Below are 24,567 nucleotides of genomic sequence, written 5' to 3'. Positions count from 1 at the left end.
AGTGGACTAACACGGCTACCACACTCCTCTACTTAGGATGTTTGGGGAAAAATGTCCAAAACTCCAGTAGCAAACATGGCCATTTTCAAATCAGGAAAACATCTAACTTTTTGTTTTGAAAATGGCCATTTGCTAGATGTTTTTGTGCTCAGTCCCCCGATATTCAAAAGCATTTAACTTGCCAGGATTGGCACCTGGCCACTTAAATGCCTCATAACCTGCTATCAGCAAGTTTTCAATGGGACATGGCTAGCCATCACCCAGTGAAAATTTGCGGTTATCAGATAGCCAGTTATATCACATGATATAACTGTCTATCTGCCGATTTTCAACGTAACTTTGGCGATCGGCCGCGTGAATACCCGGCCTATCTTTGGCCAGATCAGACTTAACCAGCCAGCACTGAATATCGGGTTGGCCGGTTAAGTTTGAACTGACCAAAAACAAACCAGATATTTGATGCTGGTCACCGGGAAAGGCCTAACATTGAACATTTGGAGTTAGCTGGACTAGCTTCCAAAGTCTGAATTTTGGGCCCAGTGCGTCTATCTTGTAGGACTATTTAAAAAAAAAAGTCCAAGGTAAAAATGCACAAAAACAAGCCACTGGTATGTATCGGGAAGCTAGCATTTTTAGGAGACTGACCACACAGACATCCCAGCAGAGCAGTGAGGCACATAAAAGGTCCCAGGTACCCACTTAAATTGTATGGGGAGCCCTCCAAAACTCACCAAAAACCTACTGTACCCAACTGTACACCATTACAATAGCTCTTATGTCTGCAGGTGTCACCTATATGTAGGTACAGTTGGGTTTTGTTGAGTTTTGGAGGTCTCACACTTTCCACCACAAGTGTAACAGAGTGGATTAAAGGCCTGGGTCCCCTTCTCTACAATCCACTGCACTGACCACTAGGCTACTCCAGGGACCTGCTTGCTGCTGCTGTAATAGGACTGGCCATAACATCTGAAGCCGTCATAGAGGCTGGTATGTACTCCTTTTCTCACATCTTTGGAGGGGTGGGAGGGAGTTGACCAGGGCCGCCAAGAGGGGAGGGCAGGGAGGACAAAATTCCCCAGGCCCAGGCCCCTAAGGGGGCCCGGCGCTGCAGTCCCCGGTCTCACCTGCCTGTCCTCGGCTCTGTCCACCACCAGGCACCCTGCATTAAAATCTGCAGCGCCTCAGTTGAGCTCCGTTTGGAAAGGCAGATTGCCTCCCTTCGGGCCTTCCCTCACTGTGTCCCGCCCTCATCTGATGTAACTTCCGGTTTCCACGAGGGCGGGACACAAGGAGGGCCCAAAGGGAGACAATCTGCCTTTCCAAATGGAACTGAGGCGCTGCTGATCTTAATGCAGGGGGCCCGATGGCGGACCGAGCTGAGGGCAGGCAGGTGAGACCAGGAACCGCAGCGGCGGCGGTGGCGGGTGGTTAGGGCATCCGCGGGGGAGGGGGGCATCGACGGGGGGAGGGGGCAGCCTTGTCCCGGGCCCGGCTTAGTCTCTCGGTGGCCCTGGAGTTGACCACTGGGGGAGTAACAGAGGGTCAAGCCTTAATTCTTCCAGTGGTCATTTATGGCAGTGTTTTGTGGCTTAGTAAAGATTGAAACAGATCTAGACCAAAATGTCTAACATTTAGCCCTGGACATTTTAGCTTTGTTCCATCATGGCAGAAAAACGCCCATATTCTGGGAACACCCAAATTCTGCCCCCAAAACATCCCCAACAAGCCGCCTTGTGATTTGACTGCACTGTATACAAACTTCATAGCAAAATGTCTTAAAAATGGGTTTCAAAAATAACAATTTGGGCGTTTTGGCAAAAAAAACTCCATCCATCTGTCGCTTTGTACCACTGTTTGGATATTTTTCTGTTTCCAAAATGAGCCCCTTTATGTTTCACACGTAATCCGATGTTATTTGCTCATTTCTGAATTTCAGATCGGAAGTAGAACGTTTACCTTTGAAAGCTAATCAAAAAATATATTGTTAGTCCGATAAAAAAGTTATCATCTTATTTTCTTAGCTTTATTTTATTTCTATTTATTACCTTTCAAAGTGGACTAACACAGCTACCACTTCACTCATTATATTCAGGGGTCCTTTTACAAAGTGCCAGTAGGGCTACCATTTGTGTTCCACATGGCCAAATTGACGTTATTGTGCCCACACGACGTAGTTTTGAAGTTGGTATACACTGTTTCCCACGGTAGAAAATATTTTTCTATTTTCTACCACTGGGGGGGGGGGGGGGGGTCCCGGCAGTAATCGGCAGACTGGCCACATTGGCGCATGCTCCATGAGTACCACGCGTGAAGCGTGTGAGCCCTTACTACGAGTTCAACGGGTGGCGGCAAGGACTCAGGCAGTAAATAGCCACGTGCTACTTTCAGTTCTGCACACGGCCATTTACTGCCCCCATTTAAAAAAGCATTTTTCCCCACTGCAGCAACTTATCTGCTCTGTAGAAAGGTCCTTTCCTCTGTGCTGAGCTGTGATCTCCTTTCTTACTCATTATAGTGATCTGATTTCTCTTCACTTTTCTTTGCAAACTGTTTACAACCTTTACATTTATATCAAGTGGTTTTCTTGCTTTCAGTGAAAGTGCAGAAGGAACTGGATGCTGTCCTTGAACCCTCAGAGATAATCTGCTATGAAGACCGGAAGAGGCTGCCTTACACTAATGCCGTCATTCACGAGTTGCAACGCTTTGCCAGTATTGTTCAAGTAGGGGTGACCCGCACGAGTATAAAAGACACAAAGTTCAAGGGGTTCTTCATTCCAAAGGTGAAGAGTAGATCAGCTTCTAAAAATCATATCAAATTTTAGGTAATAGGGAGGGAGCATTTCAAGATTGAAGCTTATTTTTATTTATTATTTATTTATTGCATTTGTACCCCACATTTTCCCACCTTTTTGCGGGTTCAGTGTGGCTTACAATACGTTGTGAAAACTGGAAGTACATTTTGTTACAGCTCAGTTATGGATTACATTATGAAGCGTTATGCGAGACAAGTCTTGTAGCAAGGAATATAACAATGGAAAAGATCATTGAGACATTGGAAGAAAAGAACGGGAAACTAAAAGGGGCGATACATTGGAGGGAACCAGCGGGAAACAGGAGGGGCGGTATATAATAACAGGCAAGCATTTGGTATACATTTTCTGTGAGTAAGGTATGAGTGTGGTAAGTTTGCGGGAGATGAGAAGGTGAGGTAGGGGATGGGAATTCATAGAGGCTGTAGTGATGCATTGTTGAACAGTGAGTGCGGTTTTATGTGTTTTGGTTCTTTCCGTAAATTTCCTCAAAGAGGTGGGTCTTCAGTAGTTTGCGGAAGGTTTTTTGCTCGTGGATCGTTTTCAGGTTGCGTGGCAATGAATTCCAGTACTGCGTGCTCATGTAGGAAAAGGTTGACCCGTGCAGTGTTTTGTATTTCAAGCCCTTGCAATTAGGGAAGTGGAGGTTGAGGAAAGTTCGGGATGATCTTTTGGCGTTTCTTGGTGGTAAGTCTATTAAATCCGACATGTAGGCTGGGGCTTCACCATGAATAATTTTGTGGACTAATGTGCATACTTTAAAAGTAATGCGTTCCTTGAGTGGAAGCCAGTGTAGCTTCTCTCATAAGGGTTTTGCACTTTCATATTTTGGTTTTCCTAAGATGAGTCTGGCTGCTGTATTCTGGGCTGTTTGGAGTTTTCTCAGTATTTGCTTTTTGCAACCTGCGTATAGTGAGTTGCAGTAATCCAGATGGCTGAGAACGAGGGATTGCACCAGGCTACGAAAGACGGATCTTGGGAAGAATTGTCTTATTCTTTTCAGTTTCCACATGCAGTAGAACATCTTTTTGGTTGTGTTGTTTGCCTGAGTTTCGAGTGTTAGGTGGCGGTCAATAGTGACTCCAAGGATTTTTAACGTTTCTGAGATTGGAAGGTTTAGTTTTGGTGTGTTTAAAGCGGTGAATTCTTTCATGTTGTACTGGGACGTGAGTATCAGGCATTGAGTTTTTTCTGCATTTAGTTTCAAGCGAAAAGCATCTGACCAGGTGTTCATGATGTGTAGACTTAGGTTGATTTCATTGGAGATTTCTTTAATGTCTTGTTTGAAAGGGATGTATATAGTTACATCATCGGCGTAAATATATGGGTTGAGGTTGTGGTTCGATAGGAGTTTCGCCAGGGGGATCATCATTAGGTTGAAAATGGTTGGTGAGAGGGGTGATCCTTGTGGTACTCCACATTCGGGTGTCCAAGCAGCAGACGTGGTTGAATTTGATGTGACTTGATATGATCTTTGAGTTAGGAACCCCTTGAACCAGTTTAGGACATTTCCTCCAATACCAAAGTATTCAAGTATGTGTAATAGGATTCCGTGGTCGACCATGTCGAAGGCACTTGACATGTCGAATTGTAGGAGGAGTATATTGTTGCCGGTTGCAATCATTTGTTTAAATTTAGTCATGAGGGTAATCAATACTGTTTCTGTGCTGTGATTCGACCGGAATCCTGATTGGGCATCATGCAGTATTGAGTGTTTGTTTAGATAATCTGTGAGTTGTTTAGTTACCATTCCTTCGGTTATTTTGGTTATTAGTGGTATGGATGCTACTGGTCTGTAGTTGGTTAATTCGCTTGCGTTTTTCTTTGTGTCTTTAGGTATTGGGGTGAGTAAAATTTTTCCTTTTTCTTTAGGGAAAAGTCCGTTTTGTAGCATAAAGTTTACGTGGTTCGTTAGGTCTATTATGAATTGTAGAGGAGCTGATTTCATAAGGTTGTTTGGGCATATGTCTAGTTTGCAGTGGGATTTGGCGTATCTTTTTAGAGTTTCCGAGATGAGATCTTCTGATATTAACTCGAATTCGGTCCAGGTTCTGTCTGCTGGGTATGTTCCGGCTTCTGGGTCTAGGCAGTCTAGAAGTGTGACGTATTCGATAGGGCTGGTGGGTATTTTAAGTCGTAGTTGTATGATTATCCAGACCAACAAGAGTCAGGTCCATAGGAGCTAGCTTGAGTGGGTGCTTGAGCAAAGTCCTTGACTGTGTCTAGTGATAGGACAACTTGTATTGGGTTTGGTACCCCCAATAATTATGAAAATTTGGTTCCTATGGTCAGGTCCCCATTATAAAATCCAGCTCAGAGTGGTGTAGGAAAGAGTAACCACTGTAGGGAAACTGGCTTTATAAATCACTGTTGCCCATTCAAGGTGAAGCCATTGTCAGCTGCAACTGATAGTCTGCAAGCTGAAAATGACTGCTATATTGGACATGTAATCCCCACGATAATTGGAATTCAGTCAAAATTACAGGGATTGGCTGATGATGTCAACTTGGATAAGACAGTGCAGACATTAATCATAGTTCTGACAAAAGGAATTGCTTCAAGGTTTAGTCCAGTATTTGAAGATGATGACGACCATATCGCAATGATTATTTATTATTATTTATTGCACTTGTATCCCACATTTTCCCACCTATTTGCAGGCTCAATGTGGCTTACAAAGACCTGTTATGGCATCGCCATTCCAGGGTAAAAGATATAATTGGTGTTACAAAGAGATCAAGAATGACAAAGAAGAACTAAGCAAACAATTATAAAAAGAAGATGCTTGTTCAGTTCAAGTTGAGATATCTACAAAATGGTACGAGAAGATGCAGCTTGCTCATTCATGCTGTGGTTGGAACAAAGACTGAAGCCAGAGCTAGTGGTGTGGTTCCACTTTCATTTGTACAGGAGTTACAGTCAGCCTCCAAGGAAAAGACCTACCACTGTAGGTGAAGACTTCTTTGGTTTTCTGTCCGCTGCAAAGAACAACCTTCCAGCAGCCAAATCTGGAACAAAGGAAGATGTTGAGCATTAAACCTGGAATGTTCAGACACTTGCTTGCATTTCCAAAAGTGGCAAAAGCTTTTATCAAGTTCAATGCTGCACTTCCCAGCAGAGGAGCAGGTAGAACACTTATTTAGCTGCTCAGGACAGTTAGTGCCACAATGATGATCTCCTGAGTGACGATAACTTTGAGAAACTGTTTTTTTTTTTTCTTGCTATAAACTGAAGTGACATATTAAGAATTCTGAGACTTTAAACATATAAAGCAGAGTAATTAAAGTATTTAGCATTAGTTAATTAGTGATTTGCTGAGAATTTATTAACTCAGTTTTTAAACATTAAACACATTTTTTCCTAATTATTATTTTTTTTATTTGGATTTTGCTCCCACCTTTTCCAGTGGTAGCTCAAGGTGCGTTACATTCAAGTAGTCTGGATATTTCTCTGTGGCAGGAGGGCTCACAATCTAAATTTGTACCTGAGGCAATAGAGGGTTAAGTGACTTGCCCAAGATCACAAGGAGCAGCAGTGGGATTTGAACTGGCCACCTGTGGATTACAAGACCAGTGCTTAAACCACTAGGCCAGTCCTTCACTCCAATTCAATAATTGAAATTGTTGTGCAATTGATTTTAAGGCAAACGTCATTGCCATAGTAAACTACAGGTTAACTGCTTTTGCAATAGTTGTCTGATGTAGTTAAACTGCTGCAAGAAAAATATAGTTAACTGGATAGTTAAACTACTTTAGGCCCCTTTGATCAAGCCACGAGCAATGCTGATGGAGCCCATTCAAATTGAATGAGCTTTGTCAGCATTACCTCAGCGGCAGCCATAGCACAGCTTGATAAAAGGAGGCTTTAGTGAAGTAACTATAGTTTATGTTAAACTGCTTTTTTAACAGTTGGCACCTAACCCTGCTAAAGATGTACATTTAACCACTGAGTGGGGCAGGGGCGTATCTGCGTGGGGCCACGGGGGCCTGGGCCCCCACAGATTTCACCCCGGACCCCCCTACCGCCGTCACCTACCCCCGAGGTCCACTTCCTCCTGCCGGCTTTTTAAAATATTGCTTCAGCTGGCGGGGGACCCCAACCCCCCGCCAGCCCAGCCGCGGTCTTCTTTAACTTCTTCATCCTCGTCATGCTGAAAGCTGCATGCATCCTTAGTTCCAGCTGGATGGAGTCTGACGTCGCAGTACGTTGTAATGTCAACGTACTGCGACATCAGACTCCGTCCAACTGGAACTAAGGATGCACGCAGCTTTCAGCACGACGAGGATGAAGAAGTTAAAGAAGACCGCGGCTGGGCTGGCGAGGGGTTGGGGTCCCCCGCCAGCTGAAGCAATATTTTAAAAAGCCGGCAGGAGGAAGCGGACCTCGGGGGGTAGGTGACGGCGGTAGGCGGGGGAGGGAGGGTTAACGGCGGTAGGGGGCAGGGTTTATTTATTTATTTATTTGTTACATTTGTATCCCACATTTTCCCACCTATTTGCAGGTTCAATATGGCTTACATAGTACCCTAGGCATTCGCCAAGAACGGTAGGGGAACAAATACAAGGTGGTATTGTGGTCGTATAAAGGGGTCCATTTCTTTCAGGCATAAGGGGGATTAGAGAGAGAAAGGCCCAGGGCGGTGGCGGCGGCGGCCGGGGGGGGGGGCTATAATGTGCCCCCTCACTCTAGCCCCTGCCCCCCCTACTGCCGAACCTCAGATACAAAGAATCTATGGGGTCAATTGTATTAGAACTTTTCAGTATCAGTCTCTTGGTGTAGAAATCTAATTTCAGTGTTTCATTCCTCAGGGCACTCCCCTTTTTGCAAATATAGACTCTGCTCTGATTGACCCTGAGCACTGGGAGACCCCTCAAAAGTTCAACCCCAACCATTTCCTGGATGAGGACGGGAACTTTGTGACTAAGGAGGCGTTCGTACCTTTCTCTGCAGGTACGTAATTTTATATATATATATATATATATATATATATATATATCAAACATATAAATTGCAAGTGACCAACTCACCCACAAATGCGCAGTAGAGAGCATGTCCTGAATGTTCCGTGCATGCGTTGAAGCTCCCCTTGCGCGGCGTTACAATAAACACCAGTAAACAATGACGAAAAGCAATATGATGCTGGGCGGAGCCACAGCAATGAGCTCAGCAATGTTATCCAATGGACAGAAGCGCATCGTCAATAGGCGGAGCTGCTGCGGCGATTTGCAGAACGAAAACCAATGGAGAGAGGCGCTACGATCATGGGTGGAGCAACTGCGGCAACTTGCACTAAGATAACCAATGGGCAGAAGCGCTAAGATCCGGGGCGGAGCCACTGCGGAGACCTGGGCGAACACAAACTAAGGAAGGAAAGAAGAGAACCATGATGTTCAAGGGCACAGCAGGAACGGCGAGGTGGGCGAGCAAAAACAAAGAACAGCAGTAGAAAACAAGCAGGGATCCAAGAACGTTATCGGCCCCACAGCAAAAGGTAAAGAGGTGCATTCACTCGCAGCACACACACACGAGTCCTGCTTTGCTGCCTAAAGCAAAGGCATATCTGTCCCGCTCCTTTGGTTCATTGAACAGCGCGAGTCAGCAGAAGGGGCGGAACAACCACAACAACATGTATGCGCCAGGGGGAGAGAGAGGGCAGGGAAACCGGCATGCGACTGCAAAACGAGCCTGACTTTCAAAAAGCTCCAACAACTGCCTACAAGGAGATACTGAACCTCCACTGAGACGGGGAGTACTAACAGGTCACTAGCACTCTCTCTCACTCACTCACACACTATTAGAAGAAGGGGTGGACATGAATCGATGGAGGGGAGGGGAGGGCAGGGGAGAGAGGAGGGTGGCTGGACATGGGGGGAGGGCAGAGGAGAGAGGATGGTTGCTGGACATGGGGGGAGGGCAGGGGACAGAACAGAGTTGCTGGACAGGGAGGCCAAGGGAAAGAGGAGGGTTGCTGAATATGGGGGGAGGACGGGAAAGAGGATGGTTGGTGGACGGGGGGAGGCCAGGGGATACAGGAGGGCTACTGGACATGGGGGGGAGGGCAGAGGAGATAGCAGGGTTGCTGGACATGGATCGAGGGAGGGGAGGGCAGGGGAGAGAGGAGGTTTGCTGGACATGGAGGTGAAAATAAAAAATCACGCCAGTTTTTAAGGGGCTTAACAGCTAGTATATATATATATATATATATATATATATTTATATATATATATATATATATATATATAGGTCACATATAATTTATATGCTGGATACGGACCATTAATGAATCTCATTTGCTTCGTGCTGTCTGAGAAGTACTTGCAGAACCATGAAATTTACGTGTGCAAGTGTTTACTTGTATTCTCTTTAATGCTGCACGTCCCAAGTGTTTTGCAGAACCCCAAAGGGGGCATAGCCATGACAGAGGCATGGGTGGGTCAGGAGCACAGCGTTATAGAATACCGGGGTTACACGCCAGGATTTACACTAGATGTCAGCTGACATAAATCCTCGTGAACAAAGGTGCCATTGGAAATCCTCTCTAACTGCCCTTTATAGAATAAGGCTTAGCACGAATTTTCCCAGCACCTAAATCTGAGTGCCAAGTATTAACTCTGGCCATATAAGTATAAGCAAAATCAAGCGAGGCAAAGTTATTTCTCTCGTTTGATAGGTGACAAGGTAATAGATCAAAAAAGACTTTAAAATTGTTAAGTCCGTGATTGATTCTGCTGGACCAATCTGCTCTAATTGTGACAATATCCCTAGTGCAGGAGATTTATTACAATTTTTCAAAGGTAAGAGAGAAAAGCTACAATGACTGAATTATCCTATTCCTGTTAAGTTAAATATGGCCATGGGAGGGGCCGGGGCATTTCCTTAAAATTGTCACAGTGGTGAAAAATTTGGCCACCAGATTGATATTTTCTGCTAGAAGATCTGACTCTATTACTCAAGAAATTACATTGGTTGCCTGTGGAAGCTACAGTACAATTTAAACTCTGTTCCTTAGTTTTTCAGATTTTGTTTGGTGATGCTGCATTATATCTAACTGATTGGGTAGTTCTTTCCAGTGGTGTTGGTTTGTTTTCCATCACCTAAACAGGTTAAAAGATTGATTCTTCATTGTACTATCAAGTTGCTTTTGTGTGGAACTGGCTACCACAGCTGATTCGTGTTCTATCAAACTATTTGATCTTTCGTAAGAATCTCAGGACCCATCTATTTGGTGAATATTTTTAATAATGGATTATAATTCAATTTTATTGTAATTCCTGGTTTATTGGTCCGGTTAGCTTGATTATGTGATCCGCATAGAACTATTTTTGATTATTGCAGAATAGAAAAGTTGTATAACATATCTAAGAATATGGAGTTAAACATGCCAGGAATATTCTCTATCCCCCTGCCAGGAGACATTAGATCTTTAGTAAAGAAATATTCATCTTTTCATTGTCAAATCAACATCTGTCTGACTTATTTGATGAAATAAGCATCAGTACAATGTATAGATTGTCTGATCTTTTGGCTAAAAGAATGGTTAGGAAAGGATGAATTTCTGAAATATTTGAGTGATATTATCTTGACACCAATTTCTAAGAATCCTACACTTAAGCAGAATGAGGCTGGTGACATCTATCCCAGTTCTAATACTGGCTGCTAAACAACTTTTGGAATTCCCTGAATTTTTAAAATATCCTTCATGTATCTCAGTCAGGCTTTAGGAGTAATTATAGTACAGAAACAGTTTGCGGTGCTCTGGTTTCTCAAGTCAGATCTCTGATTAGTACAGGATAACAGGATAACAATTTGATCTTTCTAGTGTGCTTGATCTAGCTGACCATGAATACAATCCTGAGTGACTATGGCATTGTGGGAAATGTCTGGTCTTGGCTGAAGGACTTTTTGATATTTAGAGCCAGATTGAGTAAAGGGAGCTAAAAATTCAGTGCCCAAAAAGTCAGCAATGAATGATATTGTAGAACAGGCGCTCTTAATAGAATACTGTGTAGCACCAGGGTCCACGCAAGGAGCTCCACGGACTGAAACCAGGTGTAAATTTCAGCACGCAAGCTGAGCATGGATCTGCACTATTTTGGAACACTGAGTGCATTTTAAGGGAACGTGCCCTGCCCCAACCATGGCCATGCCCCTTAGGTACTATTCTATACATGGGCGCATGTGTTTTCCTGTGGATCTGCCCTGTTTCGGCACCTTGCATCCATTAGAACACTTTCTGTGCCAAAACTTCGGTGTGGAAGTAGCACCTAATTTTCACTGCTATATATAGAGTTAAAATCAGTGGCATAGCCAGAGGGCCATTTTGTGGTGCACCTGAGCCCAAGTCATTTCCCATAGCTTGAAATTAAACAAGGAAAAAAGGGAATTCCTAGTTGTGAGGTCTCCCTATCAATTGAAAATAACATGGGAGCTGATGAGAAATGGAAATAAGTTCACTCTAGTTGAGTAACTGAAATTTGGGGGATAATTTTAGATAATACATTATCATTTGAATCAAAGCTCAATATTTGCACTACGATGGAAATTGTGCTATTTCAGTTTAGACCAATATCAGCTGGTGGTCCAGTCTTTAATTTTAGCTCATTAAACTACTGTAACATATATCTATCTCTGTGACAAAGCTTACTCCGCTGTTACTTAACTACCTGCCGTCCCTCACTTGTTTCCCCTGTTGTTCCCCCCCCCACCCCCCATGTTGGTCCTTATTCCCTGTTCCGCCCTAGAATTAGTATGATGTAATTTCTCTAACTGCTGTTAGCCACATAGAACCTGCTATGTTGGGAATATGTGGGATATAAATGTTCTAAATAAATAAATCTACTTATAAAATACTTCAAACACTTGAGAACACTGCAACCCAGTTAATATATCCAGTATCTAAATATGACAAAGAGACGTATTTTCAAAGCACTTAGACTTACAACGTTACAGAGTAACCTATGGAACTTTGCAAGTTTAAGGGGTCCTTTTACCAATCTGCGGGAAAAAGGGACTTGCACTAGCGGTGGGGGCCATTTTTCCTGTGTGCCAGGGCCCTTTTTACTGAAGTGGATAAAAAAAACCCCAGACACACATGCCATGTGATAAGAGAACTCTTACTGTGTGGCTAACGGGAAGCCCTTACCACCACCCACTGAGCTGGCAATAATGGCTCCCGCGGTAACCCAGTGGTAACCCGGCAGCGCACAGTGATGCCCAGTTACCGTCGGGTTACCGCCGCGCAAACCATTTGTGAAGGTTTTCTTTTTTCCCCTGGACAGCGTCCCTCCTACGCGGGAAGCTGTACAGAGAGTGCTTCCAGGGCAGGCTGAAAGCAGCGCTTACATCACTGCTGATGCTGATGCTGCTACCGGAAGCCTCGAAGTTGAAAGACGTGACAGGAGCGGAGGGGGAGAGCGATACCGCACTAGTCCGGGGGGGGGGGGAAGCGATGCCAGCCAGCTGCCAGACCAAAGGGAAAGGGGGTGGAGAGAGGAGGATGTGATGCTACATCTAAGGGGAAGAGGGAGGAAGGAAAGCAATGGCAGGGCATGGGAATGGGAAAAGGGGAGGTGGAGAAAGGAGTGAGAGTGATGGTAGTCTAGATCTAAGGGAAGCAAGAAGGGGAGGGAAGAGAAAGGTGGGATGCATGAGGGAGAGGAGAGATGCATGAGGACGCTGGAGCAGAGAGAGAGAAAGTGGAAAAGTGCAGGGGAGAGCCAGAGACATGCAAAAGAGCAGGGGAGAGCCAGAGAGAGATGGGGAGAGAAAGAGGGGACATGGAAGAGAGCAGGGGAGAGCCAGAGAGAGATGTGGAGAGAAAGTGGGGACATGGAAGAGAGCAAGGGAGAGCCAGAGCGAGATGGGGAGAGAAAAAGGGGGCATGGAAGAGAGCAGGGGAAAGCCAGGGACATGGAAAAGAGCACGGAAGAGCCAGGGAGAGATGGGGAGAGAAAGAGGGGACATGGAAAAGAGCAGGGGACAGCCAGAGAGAAGATGCTGGATGGAAGAGGGGTACAGAGATGGGGAGAGAAACAGGGAACATGGGCAGGAGAGAGAGAGAAGCTGCTGGGGAGAAACTGGGGGAGACCCTGTCAGACAGAGAAATGTTGAATGAAAGGAGGGAGAAAGAGGGGAAATGCTGGAAGGAGGGGGCAGAAAGAGGGAAGATACTGGAAGGATGGGGATAGAGAGGACATGCTGAATGGAAAAGGGTCGAGAGAGAGAACTGTTTAGAAGGAAGGGGAGATAGAGGGAGACAATGGATGGAAGGAGAGGGAGACAATAGACGGAAGGATTGGGAGAGGGTAATGGGTAGAAGGATGGAGAGAGAAAGAGGGATGACACTGGATGGAAGGGTAGAAGAGAAAGAGGGAAGGTGCTGGACATGGATGGATGGAGGAGAGGGAAGAGAGGAGAAATCTGGACATGGATGGAGTGGAGGGCAGGGAAGAGAGGAGAAATGTTGGACAAGGATGGAGGGAAGGAAAGACAAAGGAAGGAGATGCACGTGGATGGAGTGGAAGGGAGAGAGGAGAAATTCTGGACATGGATGGAGGGGAGGGAAGACAGAGGAAGTACATGCACATAGATGGAGGGGAGGGGAGAAATGCTGGATATGAATGGAGGGGAAATTGCTGAATTTAAGGGCTGGATTGGAACACTTTGAGGGCAGATGCTGAAATTGGAGAAAGGATAGGGACAGGGCTACAGATGGTAGACAGGACGCATAAGGACACACAAGGATGCATAAGGACACAGGAGGATGGTGGACATGGTGAGAGAGAAAATATCAAATGGAAAGAAGACACTGGGACCAAAGCGAATAGAAAAACTAAATGATCAGACTACAAAGGTAGAAAAAGGTATTTAATTCAAAATTTATTAATTGGAATATGTCAGCTTTTGGAAATGTGCATCTGTGATATTTTGCATGTAAGTTTCAATTTTTCTAGTATTGCTGCATACTGAGTCTGACTTCTTGAAGTAACTTTCCAGTTTTGCCTTCATATCTGTTGTGTCATGTGTTTTTCATGTGTAATCAAGGTGCAGTATTCTACTAGTGTGTAGTATTTACAGCCCTTTTTGGGTTTTTTTTTTGTTTCACTAGGTTGTGTACTGGTGTTTTAGAGCCCGGTGTAATTACAGTGCTGCCTTTCCACGCATAAGGTTGTAGCTCGTCCTGTCCTTGGAATTAGTGCTGTTATGGTTTGCTAAGGTTATGAGTGTGTTTTTGCACAAGTTTGTGTATAGTGTTTTTCAGTGGAGAGATTGTGTATTGGCCTTACTGAGGTGACACCAAAACATCAGAAAGGGTTTTAGAGCCTAAATCATGACACACTACCTCTTGAAGGATCTACATATAGTCGTTAATAAAAGGAGCTCATTGTATATTCAATAGTGTTAGAGGAAAGAGATTAGCTCTCCAGGTCTCCCTAAAAGGGTGTTTTGTGGCTCTACATGAGAATTGTGATATTATGATTCCTTGTTTCATATTGTTGACGGTCTGCATTTTCCATATGGGTGGTATATTGGTGTATTAGGGTCTGCCTAGTGTTATGGTACAGTAAGGTTCTGAGTGTGTTTTTGCTCAAAGTTGTGCATAGTGTTTTGCAGTTGAGCGACTGTGCTTAGAATATGCTTTGAGCAACCACTTTATTCTTTGACATATGATACACATCTAATATCTAAATTTAATAAAAGGTATTGTGACTATTTTATTTTTACTTATTTTTTTTCTGTGTTAATTGTGGCTATAAGCTCCGCCCCTGGCTCCACCCCTAACCCCACCCCTTTGGCCTCCCCAAACAGTTGGGCCACCGACCGCCTATGGCGTGAGTGGTCTATAAAAGCTGGATGACGATGAAAAGCATTTTTCTTGGCATGCAGCTAAAACATCACTTGTGTGTTTTTCTTTTTGTTTAATGCTTTATTTATTCAAAGGTAAGACAGTGCAATGCAATAATCAGCAAGTGATTTTCTCACTATAGTGTTGGTTGTGGATTGCGTTCTTGAACTGTACTTCCCTCCCCTGTTCCTGTGGTCTTGGTATCTGAATTTATTATAGAATCTGGTGATATAACTCTAACTACTATATCCACTGCTAACTCCCGGCTCCGTTCCTTCTATCTCGCTGCTCCCTATGCCTGGAATAGACTCCCTGAGCCAGTACGTCAGGCTCAGTCTCTGGCTGTCTTCAAGTCTAGGCTTAAAGCCCACCTCTTTGCTACTGCTTTCGACTCCTAACCATGACTCTCTTACTCAACACCCTCACTTATCACCCCTACCACTGCAATTTCCCCACCCCTAGCTGTCTGTTCGTCTGTCCAATTTAGATTGTAAGCTCTGTTGAGCAGGGACTGTCGTTTCATGTTAATTTGTACAGCGCTGCGTAAGTCTAGTAGCGCTATAGAAATGTTTAATAGTAGTAGTAGTAGTAATATAATTCCGAGAACCAGATTTAGCATTTGGAAATGCTGACTTCCCATCCTTCACGTTTTGACTCTTGAGTTTCCCTTCTCTAGGCTCCCATCCCTTTTTCTTATATCTTACAGTATTTTTGCTGGTGACTCTGAATACATCATTAGCTAGTGTTACTATTTATTTTATTTTATTTATTTGCATTTGTATCCCACATTTTCCCACCTATTTGCGGGCTCAGTGTGGCTTACAATACATTGTAAAAGATGGAAGTGCAATTGGTTGCAGTACAATTATGGGTTACATTGTGAAGAATTATATAAGACAGAGTAAATTCAGGATATTCTTAGGGGATAGAACAGTGGAATATAACAGGGGTGAGTTGAGAGGGGGGCAAAACATTATCAAGGGAACAGGGAGGTCTGACAATTTTATCTGTGGGTAGGGTTTAAGAGTGGTGAGAGCGCGGGAGAAGAGATTTCAGAGAGTGTATTGGTGCGTGTCTATGAGATTGTATGGGCTTTATGTGTTTTGATCCTTGCCGTAGATTTTCTCGAACAGATAAGTCTTTAGTAGTTTGCGGAAGTCGGTCAGTTCGTAGGTCATTTTTAGGCTGCTTGGTAGTGTATTCCAGGAGGTTGTTTAGAACAGGGTCTAACCATCTCCTTTCCTCCTGCAGGGCTCCGTGTATGTATGGGGGAGCAGCTGGCTCGGATAGAACTCTTCCTCTTCTTCACCAACCTGCTCCGGGAGTTCACCTTTCACTTACCAAGGGAAGAGAAGAGGAAAATAACTTCTGATTACATATTGGGATCCACCTCCCACCCACACCCATATCAGATCTGTGCTGTTTCTCGTTAGGCAGTAGCACACCACAGTGGGGGCTTCTTGTTAATACTAGCTTTGAACTGGCTAGTGATAAACAGCTATCAAATCATTAAGGATCACGCAGATAGAAGTAATTATGTAATGGAACCTTATTAGATATGTTGATCACAGATTATTGAATAAACTGCTCCTGTTCTTCTGTATATCTTTTATGTGTTGCTCATGTATCTCTGGACATTACAGTATGTGAACATTTTGAGGTCCATTATTCTGTGTGGTTTAATTGCCCATTTAAACCACACTCAATGAGCCATGCCTGGATATTCAACATTATCTAAGCACACAGTGCTTCTGAATAACGTCTACGCCCACCCCGATTAATGCTGAGGTGGGCCTGGGTAGCGTTGGGGAGGAGCTGGCACTTATGTAGGCATCATGATATTCAATATCAGTGTTCACCAAGCACATAGGACCACACAAAAGGCAGGTCCTACTTTTGCCTGCTTAGCTATGTGATCTTGAACATCAGCCGAGACTCGCATAGCTTCTGGGTTGGTGACCGACTCAGATATTCAATACCCATTACTGGATATGGCCCTGGCATTGAATATCTGGGTTAGATTAAACCCCCGTGGTCAGCAACTTTAAAACCACTGACTGTCAAGGGCTGAGTATCCGGGGGGGGGGGGGGGCGGGGAGAGTTGCTGTTGCATTTCAGAGCTTGTGCACTGCATTCCTGCTTTTCTTGGCATGTCTATACAAAGAAGCACCTTTCCTACCACATCCTTAACACCACCCCAAGGTCATGCTCTTTGTGTGCCCTCAACCTCTCCCTGTATTTGTCATTTTTCTTGTCCTTTGCTGCTGTTCCTCTTTTTACTCTTACACTATAGACTCACCTATCGCTTCCCCCACACCTGCTCTATATCAGAATATTATGATATCCCAGTCCTTGTCGGCAATCGTCGGCCATTTGCTCCTTGACCATACCTTCAACCCCATACTCTGGTTCCTGTGTCAGTCATTGCACCCTGTGCCCTTCCTGCATGTCGCCCTCCCTCCCCCTTCACGCTTGGGTTCACCTGTTACGGTTAAAGGGGATTGGGGTTCCAACAGCATGTCATTTCCCTGTAGGGCGGAGTCCCACACCACAGACTACCTTTACTGTTACCTTGTTATACTTACCGTTAAGTTGACTGCTAATTATCCAAGGCACTGCACTGCCTTAGCAATTTGTTAACGTTGCCTTTTCATGTTATGTTCGATTGTTTGTTCTCCATGTCACTGCATTACTATAGCAATTGCTAGACATTGTGTACAGAGTTTTGTCATTTGCCACCTATGTTCGTTGCTGCGCTTCGGGACATTATGTGGGGTTAATAGTGCGGGAGGGAGCAGGGGGAAACTGTTCGACTCTACTGTTTTCTCTCTCCATAGTCATACATTAAAAGCTTTATGCTGTCACAGCAGCAGAGGCACCCGAGCCTGGGAACTCTAGGATGTGATGGATCAACAGCTGAAAGGAAGATTGCCCGCTTCAGGCAAGGGACAGGAGCACTCACTGCTGGCAGACTAGTCACCTCGCTGGTTACACGGGGCAGGTCTCTCGTCTCTCTTCTGCTCTCTCTTCTCTTTCACCACCCTCTCCCACTCTCTTGCTTGAGGACCAAGTTAGTGCCCTTCAGGTCCTCCTTAAGCTGTGCAATAGATGTCTGCGCCCTGCTTCATCTGCCCTCTGGCATCCACCACATCTCACAAACTCTGCCCCCTTCCGCACTATCTCTGCCATGCCGAAAGGCACTGGTGCAGATCTTGCACATTTTCCACCCTCTCATACAAGGAAGCCATCCATGTATTTCGCTCAGCTGTTCGTACTGCCAAATGAGACTACTTATCCAAATGTATTAGGAGTGCTGCCAACTGTCCACAGGCTGTGCACCGCATCCTTGTTGAACTAACCCCCACGCACACCATTCCCCCTTCCTATGGCCCTCTATTCTTCTGTTGGGCGACCTTGCCCTTACTTGGATATCTAAAATTGACTCTCTGTGTCAGACCTGTATCCACACTGGGACCAGCTCCCCTCTCCCTGCACTGTCTCCCTTTCACACTCCCCCTCCCCCCACACACAGTTCTCCCGACTGCCATTTGGTCCTCTTTCTATTTGCCATCCAGTGCAACTGTACTCCATACCATCAGGTCTTTCAATCCCTCCTCCTCACCTCTTGACCCCTGACCTAGTTGTCTTTTTCCCTCCCTTTACTTCTTCCCTTCTTACACTGCACTCTCATCCAGGGCCTCTTTCCCTCCTCTTGGAAGCATGACCTTGTCCGGCCACTGCTTAAGAAACCACTTCTCGATCCCTCAGTTGCCTCCAACTTTTGTCCCATCTCCTCTAAAATCCTGAAAACATTGGTCCTCTCCCAACTTGAGGACTTTCTCAAGAACACTAATGCATTCCATCTCTTTCAATCAGGCTTGCATCATTTTCATAGCACAGAAACCGTCTCTCCTTTTATGACACCATTCAGACATCTCTGGATAAACATTATTCTGACATAGTCATTTCATTGGATCTCTTCTCGACCTTCGATATGGTCAACTATTCACTGCTCCTTTCCTGCCTTCAATCTTTAGATGTCCAGGACACAGTTCTTTCTTGGTTCACCAACTACCTCTCATGCAGAGGTGTAGCTAGATGGGGTGCAAGGAGAGCAGCCGCTACCCCATACAGGTTTTGAATAAAATGGTGCCTATGCAGATCAGACTTTCAGCTTCACACTGATGCCTATTTTACAAAAGACATATTGTTGGCATATGTGGTACATCAAGGCTCTGTTAATAAATAAATACAAATAAAATAACCAAAGATCAACTGAACCTCCATTCTACCCAGTTATTCTGGTCCATATTGCCAAAGATGCATCTAAGTTGTCATCTGTAGACGTTCAATCGTTGGTAGGCTATCACACTTTATCCAAGGCAGTTTCTGTTTCTTTCTCACTGATTCTTCCTGGGTAGATGGGATCAGAGGTTCTCACAGGCTATGCTCCACCTCATATTTTACTGCCAAGCTTCGTAATAATTTAAACAGCTACCAAAACTAGTGAAAATCTTGCCTAAACATCCTCATGGTCTTCTAGGATGGTACATGTCGACCACCAACATAACAGCATTGACCCAGTTCTTTCCTGAGGGGTGGTAGCCTACTAGTTTCATCCTAATTACCCAACGACCTATAGGGTTAGGGCATGCTTCATTAACTGCCTCTTGTTTTCTCCTTGCTTCTACTTATAGATTAGTGAAAGATGGGGCATTTGCACTTCTGCAGGTCTTATCAACCTGTCCTGGTAACCCCTCAGCCCATCGGGTTTCTAGGAAATCTGTACTGAATATGCCCAAGTTAAATCTGCATACCCTGGAGACAGTACATGCAAATTTAACTCACTGTGGCAATCCTGAAAACCTGACTGTGGAGCCAAAAAGATTGATAGACCCTGCAATGGTACAGTCAGTCTTTTAACCCCATTCCTACCACTGTCCTCTATGGGGCAATTCTATAACTGGACACCTCTATTTAGGTGCCCAGAGACTGCATGATAACAGCCTATTGTAGAGTGGCCTCAGGCGCCAAGGGAATGCATGATAACCTATTCTAGAAAGGCATTTGGTGCCCAGAAAGTGCATGGTAAAAACCTATTCTAGAATGGCACCAGGCACCCAGAGGATGCATGATAAGAGCATATTCTAGACTGGCATTGGGCATCCAGAGGATGCATGGTAAAAGTCTATTGTAGAACAGCATTGGGATGCTCAGAGGATGCATGATAAGAGCATATTCTAGAATGGCATTGGGATGCTCAGAGTATGTATGAGTGTATTCTAGAATGGCATTGGGCATCCAGAGGATACATGGTTAAAGCCTACTCTAGAACATCATCGGAGCGCTCAGAGGATGCATAATAAGAGCATATTCTAGAATGGCATTGGGCATCCAGAGGATACATGGTTAAAGCCTACTCTAGAACATCATCGGAGCGCTCAGAGGATGCATAATAAGAGCATATTCTAGAATGGCATTGGGCATCCAGAGGATACATGGTTAAAGCCTACTCTAGAACATCATCGGAGCGCTCAGAGGATGCATAATAAGAGCATATTCTAGAATGGCATTGGGCATCCAGAGGATACATGGTTAAAGCCTACTCTAGAACATCATCGGAGCGCTCAGAGGATGCATGATAAGAGCCTAGTCTAGAATGGTAGTGTTACCTGGCATTGGGGCAGTTACTCCTGCCATAGATATAGCGTAACTGCAAGCGGCCAAAGGCAGCTAATGGCACACATAACATGTAGTATAACCAATTGTTTTCCATTGAGAATAAATATCTTGTGTTAGCACATTTTAAAAAACTAGATATAATGTACAAGAATGCATGAATAATGTTATTAATTTCTTTAATAATTTTATGTATTGATTCTTTAAGTTCAGTCTTTAGCACGTGAATGATTTGGTAAATTCTTTTACAGATAACTTTCATTTATATCTTTTATATGTTTTGATTGAAGACTCCTGATGCAGGCATTTGCCATGTTGGGTCTTTTAATAAAATTGTTCCACCCATTCTTGAGGCCCACTGTGCTGCTTTTTGCTGTGATGTGTCCACTGCGCCCTTCACTCCGTCTCTTCTCTTGCCTTATTCTTTCAGTCCAACCAAATCAGATCTATGACAGACCCTCCTTCAGATCTCTGCATCCTAGACACATGGAAACAGTCCGGCCGATATCTGCAACCGGCACTGAGCCTGGATGTTCAATGCCGCATCATTTCTGGTGACCAGCATCAAATATCCAGGTTTTTTGGCCGACTTCAACCTAACCAGCCAAGTTAATATTCAGAACTAGCCAGTTAAGTTCATACTGGCTAAAGACAGGACCTGCTATTTAGGCGTCCGATTTGGCTTCTAAACTTAGCAAAGCACTGAATATTTTTTTTTTTTTTTTTTTAGTTACATTTTGTACCCCGCGTTTTCCCACTCATGGCAGGCTCAATGCAGCTTACATGGGGCAATGGAGGGTTAAGTGACTTGCCCAGAGTCACAAGGAGCTGCCTGTGCCAGGAATCGAACTCAGTTCCTCAGGACCAAAGTCCACCACCCTAACCACTAGGCCACTCCTCCACTCTATGTCTGACTAGCCAGTTATATTACACAATGTACCCACTTAGCTGCTATGCACTAAGTGGTAATATTCGGCAGACATAATTGGCTACCTCGCAGTGAATATAAGTGCTATTTCACTGGTCAGAGGCCATTCCTGGACGGTTAAATAGCGCTGAATATCGACTGGAGCGGCTTTCAGAAATCACTATTTACATATGTAGTTAACTCACACATTTGAATGCTGCTATTGACCTCTAAGAGAAGCTCCCAGGATAATATAATCCATACAAACATAAGGCTTTTTTTAGCGATTCCCATGCAGAGGCCCCTTAGATTGTAAGCCCACCAGGGACAGGGAAATACCCAGCGTACCTGAATGTAACTCTCCTTGAACTACTACAGAAAAAAAGGTGGGAGCAAAATCCAAATAAATAAAGAGGTAAAAATATAAAACATTACAGAATCCCTTCCTCTTATCAACACTCCCCAATACTACTTTCTCAATAATTCATTAATCATAAACGTGACTAAGCAACATTATCTTAGCTTGTTTTTAAGGCCAGACAGCTCTTTTCCTGGCACAGTTCTAAGGGTAATAGTTATTGTTTAATCACTTTGATTTGCCATTGTGTAGTGTCTATTGCCAAATTTACTCCCTTCCCCTCTCAGCTGTAGCCTCTGGCACTCAGACTATTAAGGTTTCCCCTCTAGTTAAGCAGAGAAGAATATTAAGCAAAATGGGTCACTGGAGACTGTGGTGGCTTTAAGATTAAAAGTCCCTTTAATGGTCCTCCCATATGTAACAAGTATGGAATCATGAAACGTAAAAGGCAAATTGTCCAAAGGATTTGGGTAACATTGATAAAACATGGAAAGGTCTCCTTGGTGTAACTTCACTCACTTCTGCCTCCAGCAGCTTTTCGTATGCTTAGCCACAACAGAGTTCATAAAACATCATTCCTTGCGCCTTATGATGGTTTAACAAACTTTCTATTTGATATCCAGTTCCTCTCAGCTTGGATGATATGGATGTATTACATGGATTACCAAACCTCTAATATCTCTTTTAGTTGGATGCTGTTACTATGGGGTCGATATTTGAAGCAAAATAACCAGGCAGGAGAAGCTACTTCCTGATTAAATCACTTGGATCCAGCTACCCATGATATTCATCAGCACGTAAGGGGTAGAGCCGCTGTATATCAGCACAGGCTGTCTTCATTCTATCCAGGTACGTAAGTACATAAGTGTTGCCAAACTAGGACAGACCGAAAGTCCATCATGCCCAGTTAGAAGTAATAAAAGGGATTACAGTGGGGAACATATGAGGTCCTTGGTTGCCTGTACCCCCACCAGGACCCTTTGAGGAGAGAAGAATCATGGAATGCAGAATAAACTCAGGTTGAGTTGAGGAAAGTTGATGCCCCCAAAAATGGCAACTGAGAAGGTTGTGGGAGCTGTGGGTGGGTAAGAGGAACCCAGCCCGACACCATGAACAAGAACAGGGAGGCCTGGTCAAGGCCAGTGTGCAGCTCTGAGAAGTGCATCACTGGAAGGAGGACAACCAAGAAGGTCTGTGCCTGAAGGAGTTGAATTGTAATCAGGAGCAGCCTTGGATTAGTATCAGCCCCCAGGATGGATAAAGGATAGATGGAGCTGTATATATGTAAATACAAGGAAATACAATGTGAAATGAAGAGAGACTGAGACTGTAATTCACAACCTTGAAGGGACTGGAGAATTGGTCTGAGACAAGTTAAAGATTTCACAAAGGGATTTGCTAATGGTTCCATTGGCTGTTGTGGATGGTTTATCAAAATTGATTTGAACTGAATAAAAAATCCTCGGAGTACAGACAGTGAGGACTAAAAAGCCCAACTTGAATTTCCCAATACCTGGATCTCTATTCCAGACATTTGACCCACTCCCAAGCTTGACAGGTGGAAGCAGTGACTGTGTGAGTTGGAGAGCAGAGTGGAAGAAAAAAATAAAGACAAGATGTCAACGTGACCTGGGTCTTAGAGAAGGGGTCAGATCTATCCTGACCCTGGGAACTGAGCTATTGGCTAGTGTATTAATACCTTTCAAGTACTTAAATGTCTGTATCATATCTCCTCTACCTTTTGTGTTCATCAACTATTATTCTGGACAATGATGCCATCCTCTCTCAGGCCTTGGGTGGCACTCCTATCCTGGCATACCACAGTCCCCTAACCTCAAACAGATACTCACCAGCAACCATAAATGGTTTAGGGACTAGACCCTGCCAGAAGCTCAGATGCCAACCCAGGTGACACTACAAGAGGACCAATAATCATCAACTCTACCATCCGGGACTCATTCGCCTGCCCTTCTTCCAGTGTAATCTATGCCATTACTTGCCAGCAGTGTCCCTCTGCTCTCTAAACAGGAAAGCAGGTCAGCCCCTAAGAAAAAAAAAATAAATGGACACAAATTTGACATTAGAAATTGCATCATTCAAAAACCAGTAGGAGAACATTTCAATCTTCCAGGGCATTCTCTACAGGTTGCCATATGCCTTCAGAGGGACAGTCCAGCGCAAAACTGCTAAACTGGAACTCCTCATAAAGCTTAACACCATCGCCCTGAGCCTGAATACAGCGGATTCACGACACACTACTGGCATGAATATCTTGTTGAAGATACGTGTTTCATCATTAAAGAAGAAAATTAAGCGCCGTGCTTTAAGGACTTGAGTAAAAAAATACCAAGAAAAATTATGACCTATGAAGAGGTCGGTGAGCCAATGGGAAATAAATTCCCTCTGAGAAATGAGTCACCACTGAGGTCCCAACAGCATAAACAAAAATACATTTCAACTTATGTTTCTAAGACCATAAGGCCAATTGATATCCTTAAGAATGTCATGTTAGTGTTATAAATTGATCCATTCAATAAGCAAAGTTAGTGCCACAAACAGTAGTGTAACGTTATGCTTAAGACAGAGCGTTGGGATTTTTTATTGCTCATATTTTAGTCCCCCCAAAACTAAGATTTATAAGACTACTATGTTATCCTATTTGTGAATGAGTCATGTTATTAGTCTATTCTAGTTTTGATGATTTAAATTATTGTCTTAGGTGTTAATCTGTTGCACTTATTCAATTATTTTATAGATTTTAAAGATTGTGATTGTTGATGATTACTTTCATCGAGTAATGGAGTAGCCTAATAGTTAATGCAACAGGGTTGAGTCCCTACTGTGGTTCTTTGTGACCCTGGGCAAGTCAATTAACCCTCCACCGCCCCAGGTACAAAACTTAGATTTTGAGTCCAATAGGGACAAAGAAAGGACTTGCATATAATATACATAAATTGCTTTCGTTG

The 24,567-nt window shown here is 44.1% G+C and overlaps 1 protein-coding gene and 1 long non-coding RNA gene across 5 annotated transcripts in view; one reads left to right on the top strand and one right to left on the bottom strand.

The window, feature by feature from the left end:
* The window catches only part of LOC115478460 (cytochrome P450 2J5-like), a 65,277-nt gene extending 49,017 nt beyond the window's left edge, over positions 1 to 16,260 (top strand). For all 4 annotated transcript variants that reach the window (XM_030215801.1, XM_030215802.1, XM_030215803.1 and 1 more), the window contains 3 exons: positions 2,595 to 2,782; positions 7,621 to 7,762; positions 15,909 to 16,260. In XM_030215801.1, coding sequence (XP_030071661.1) covers positions 2,595 to 2,782; positions 7,621 to 7,762; positions 15,909 to 16,090 — 512 coding nt within the window. In that variant the 3' untranslated portion in view covers positions 16,091 to 16,260. The remainder of the gene's footprint in view (positions 1 to 2,594; positions 2,783 to 7,620; positions 7,763 to 15,908) is intronic.
* Positions 16,261 to 17,322: 1,062 nt separating this feature from the next.
* LOC115478462 lies at positions 17,323 to 21,040 on the bottom strand. The gene is made up of 2 exons (XR_003943527.1): positions 19,754 to 21,040; positions 17,323 to 19,664 (listed from the first exon to the last, which is right to left on the bottom strand). It is a non-coding gene; the product is annotated as an uncharacterized LOC115478462 (long non-coding RNA).
* Positions 21,041 to 24,567: the final 3,527 nt, after the last annotated feature.

The sequence above is a fragment of the Microcaecilia unicolor genome, chromosome 10 (genome assembly GCF_901765095.1).
Source record: "Microcaecilia unicolor chromosome 10, aMicUni1.1, whole genome shotgun sequence".
NCBI classification, from domain to species: domain Eukaryota; kingdom Metazoa; phylum Chordata; class Amphibia; order Gymnophiona; family Siphonopidae; genus Microcaecilia; species Microcaecilia unicolor.
Note: the sequence above shows the minus strand (reverse complement) of the source record. Positions and strands in the feature narration are given on the sequence as shown.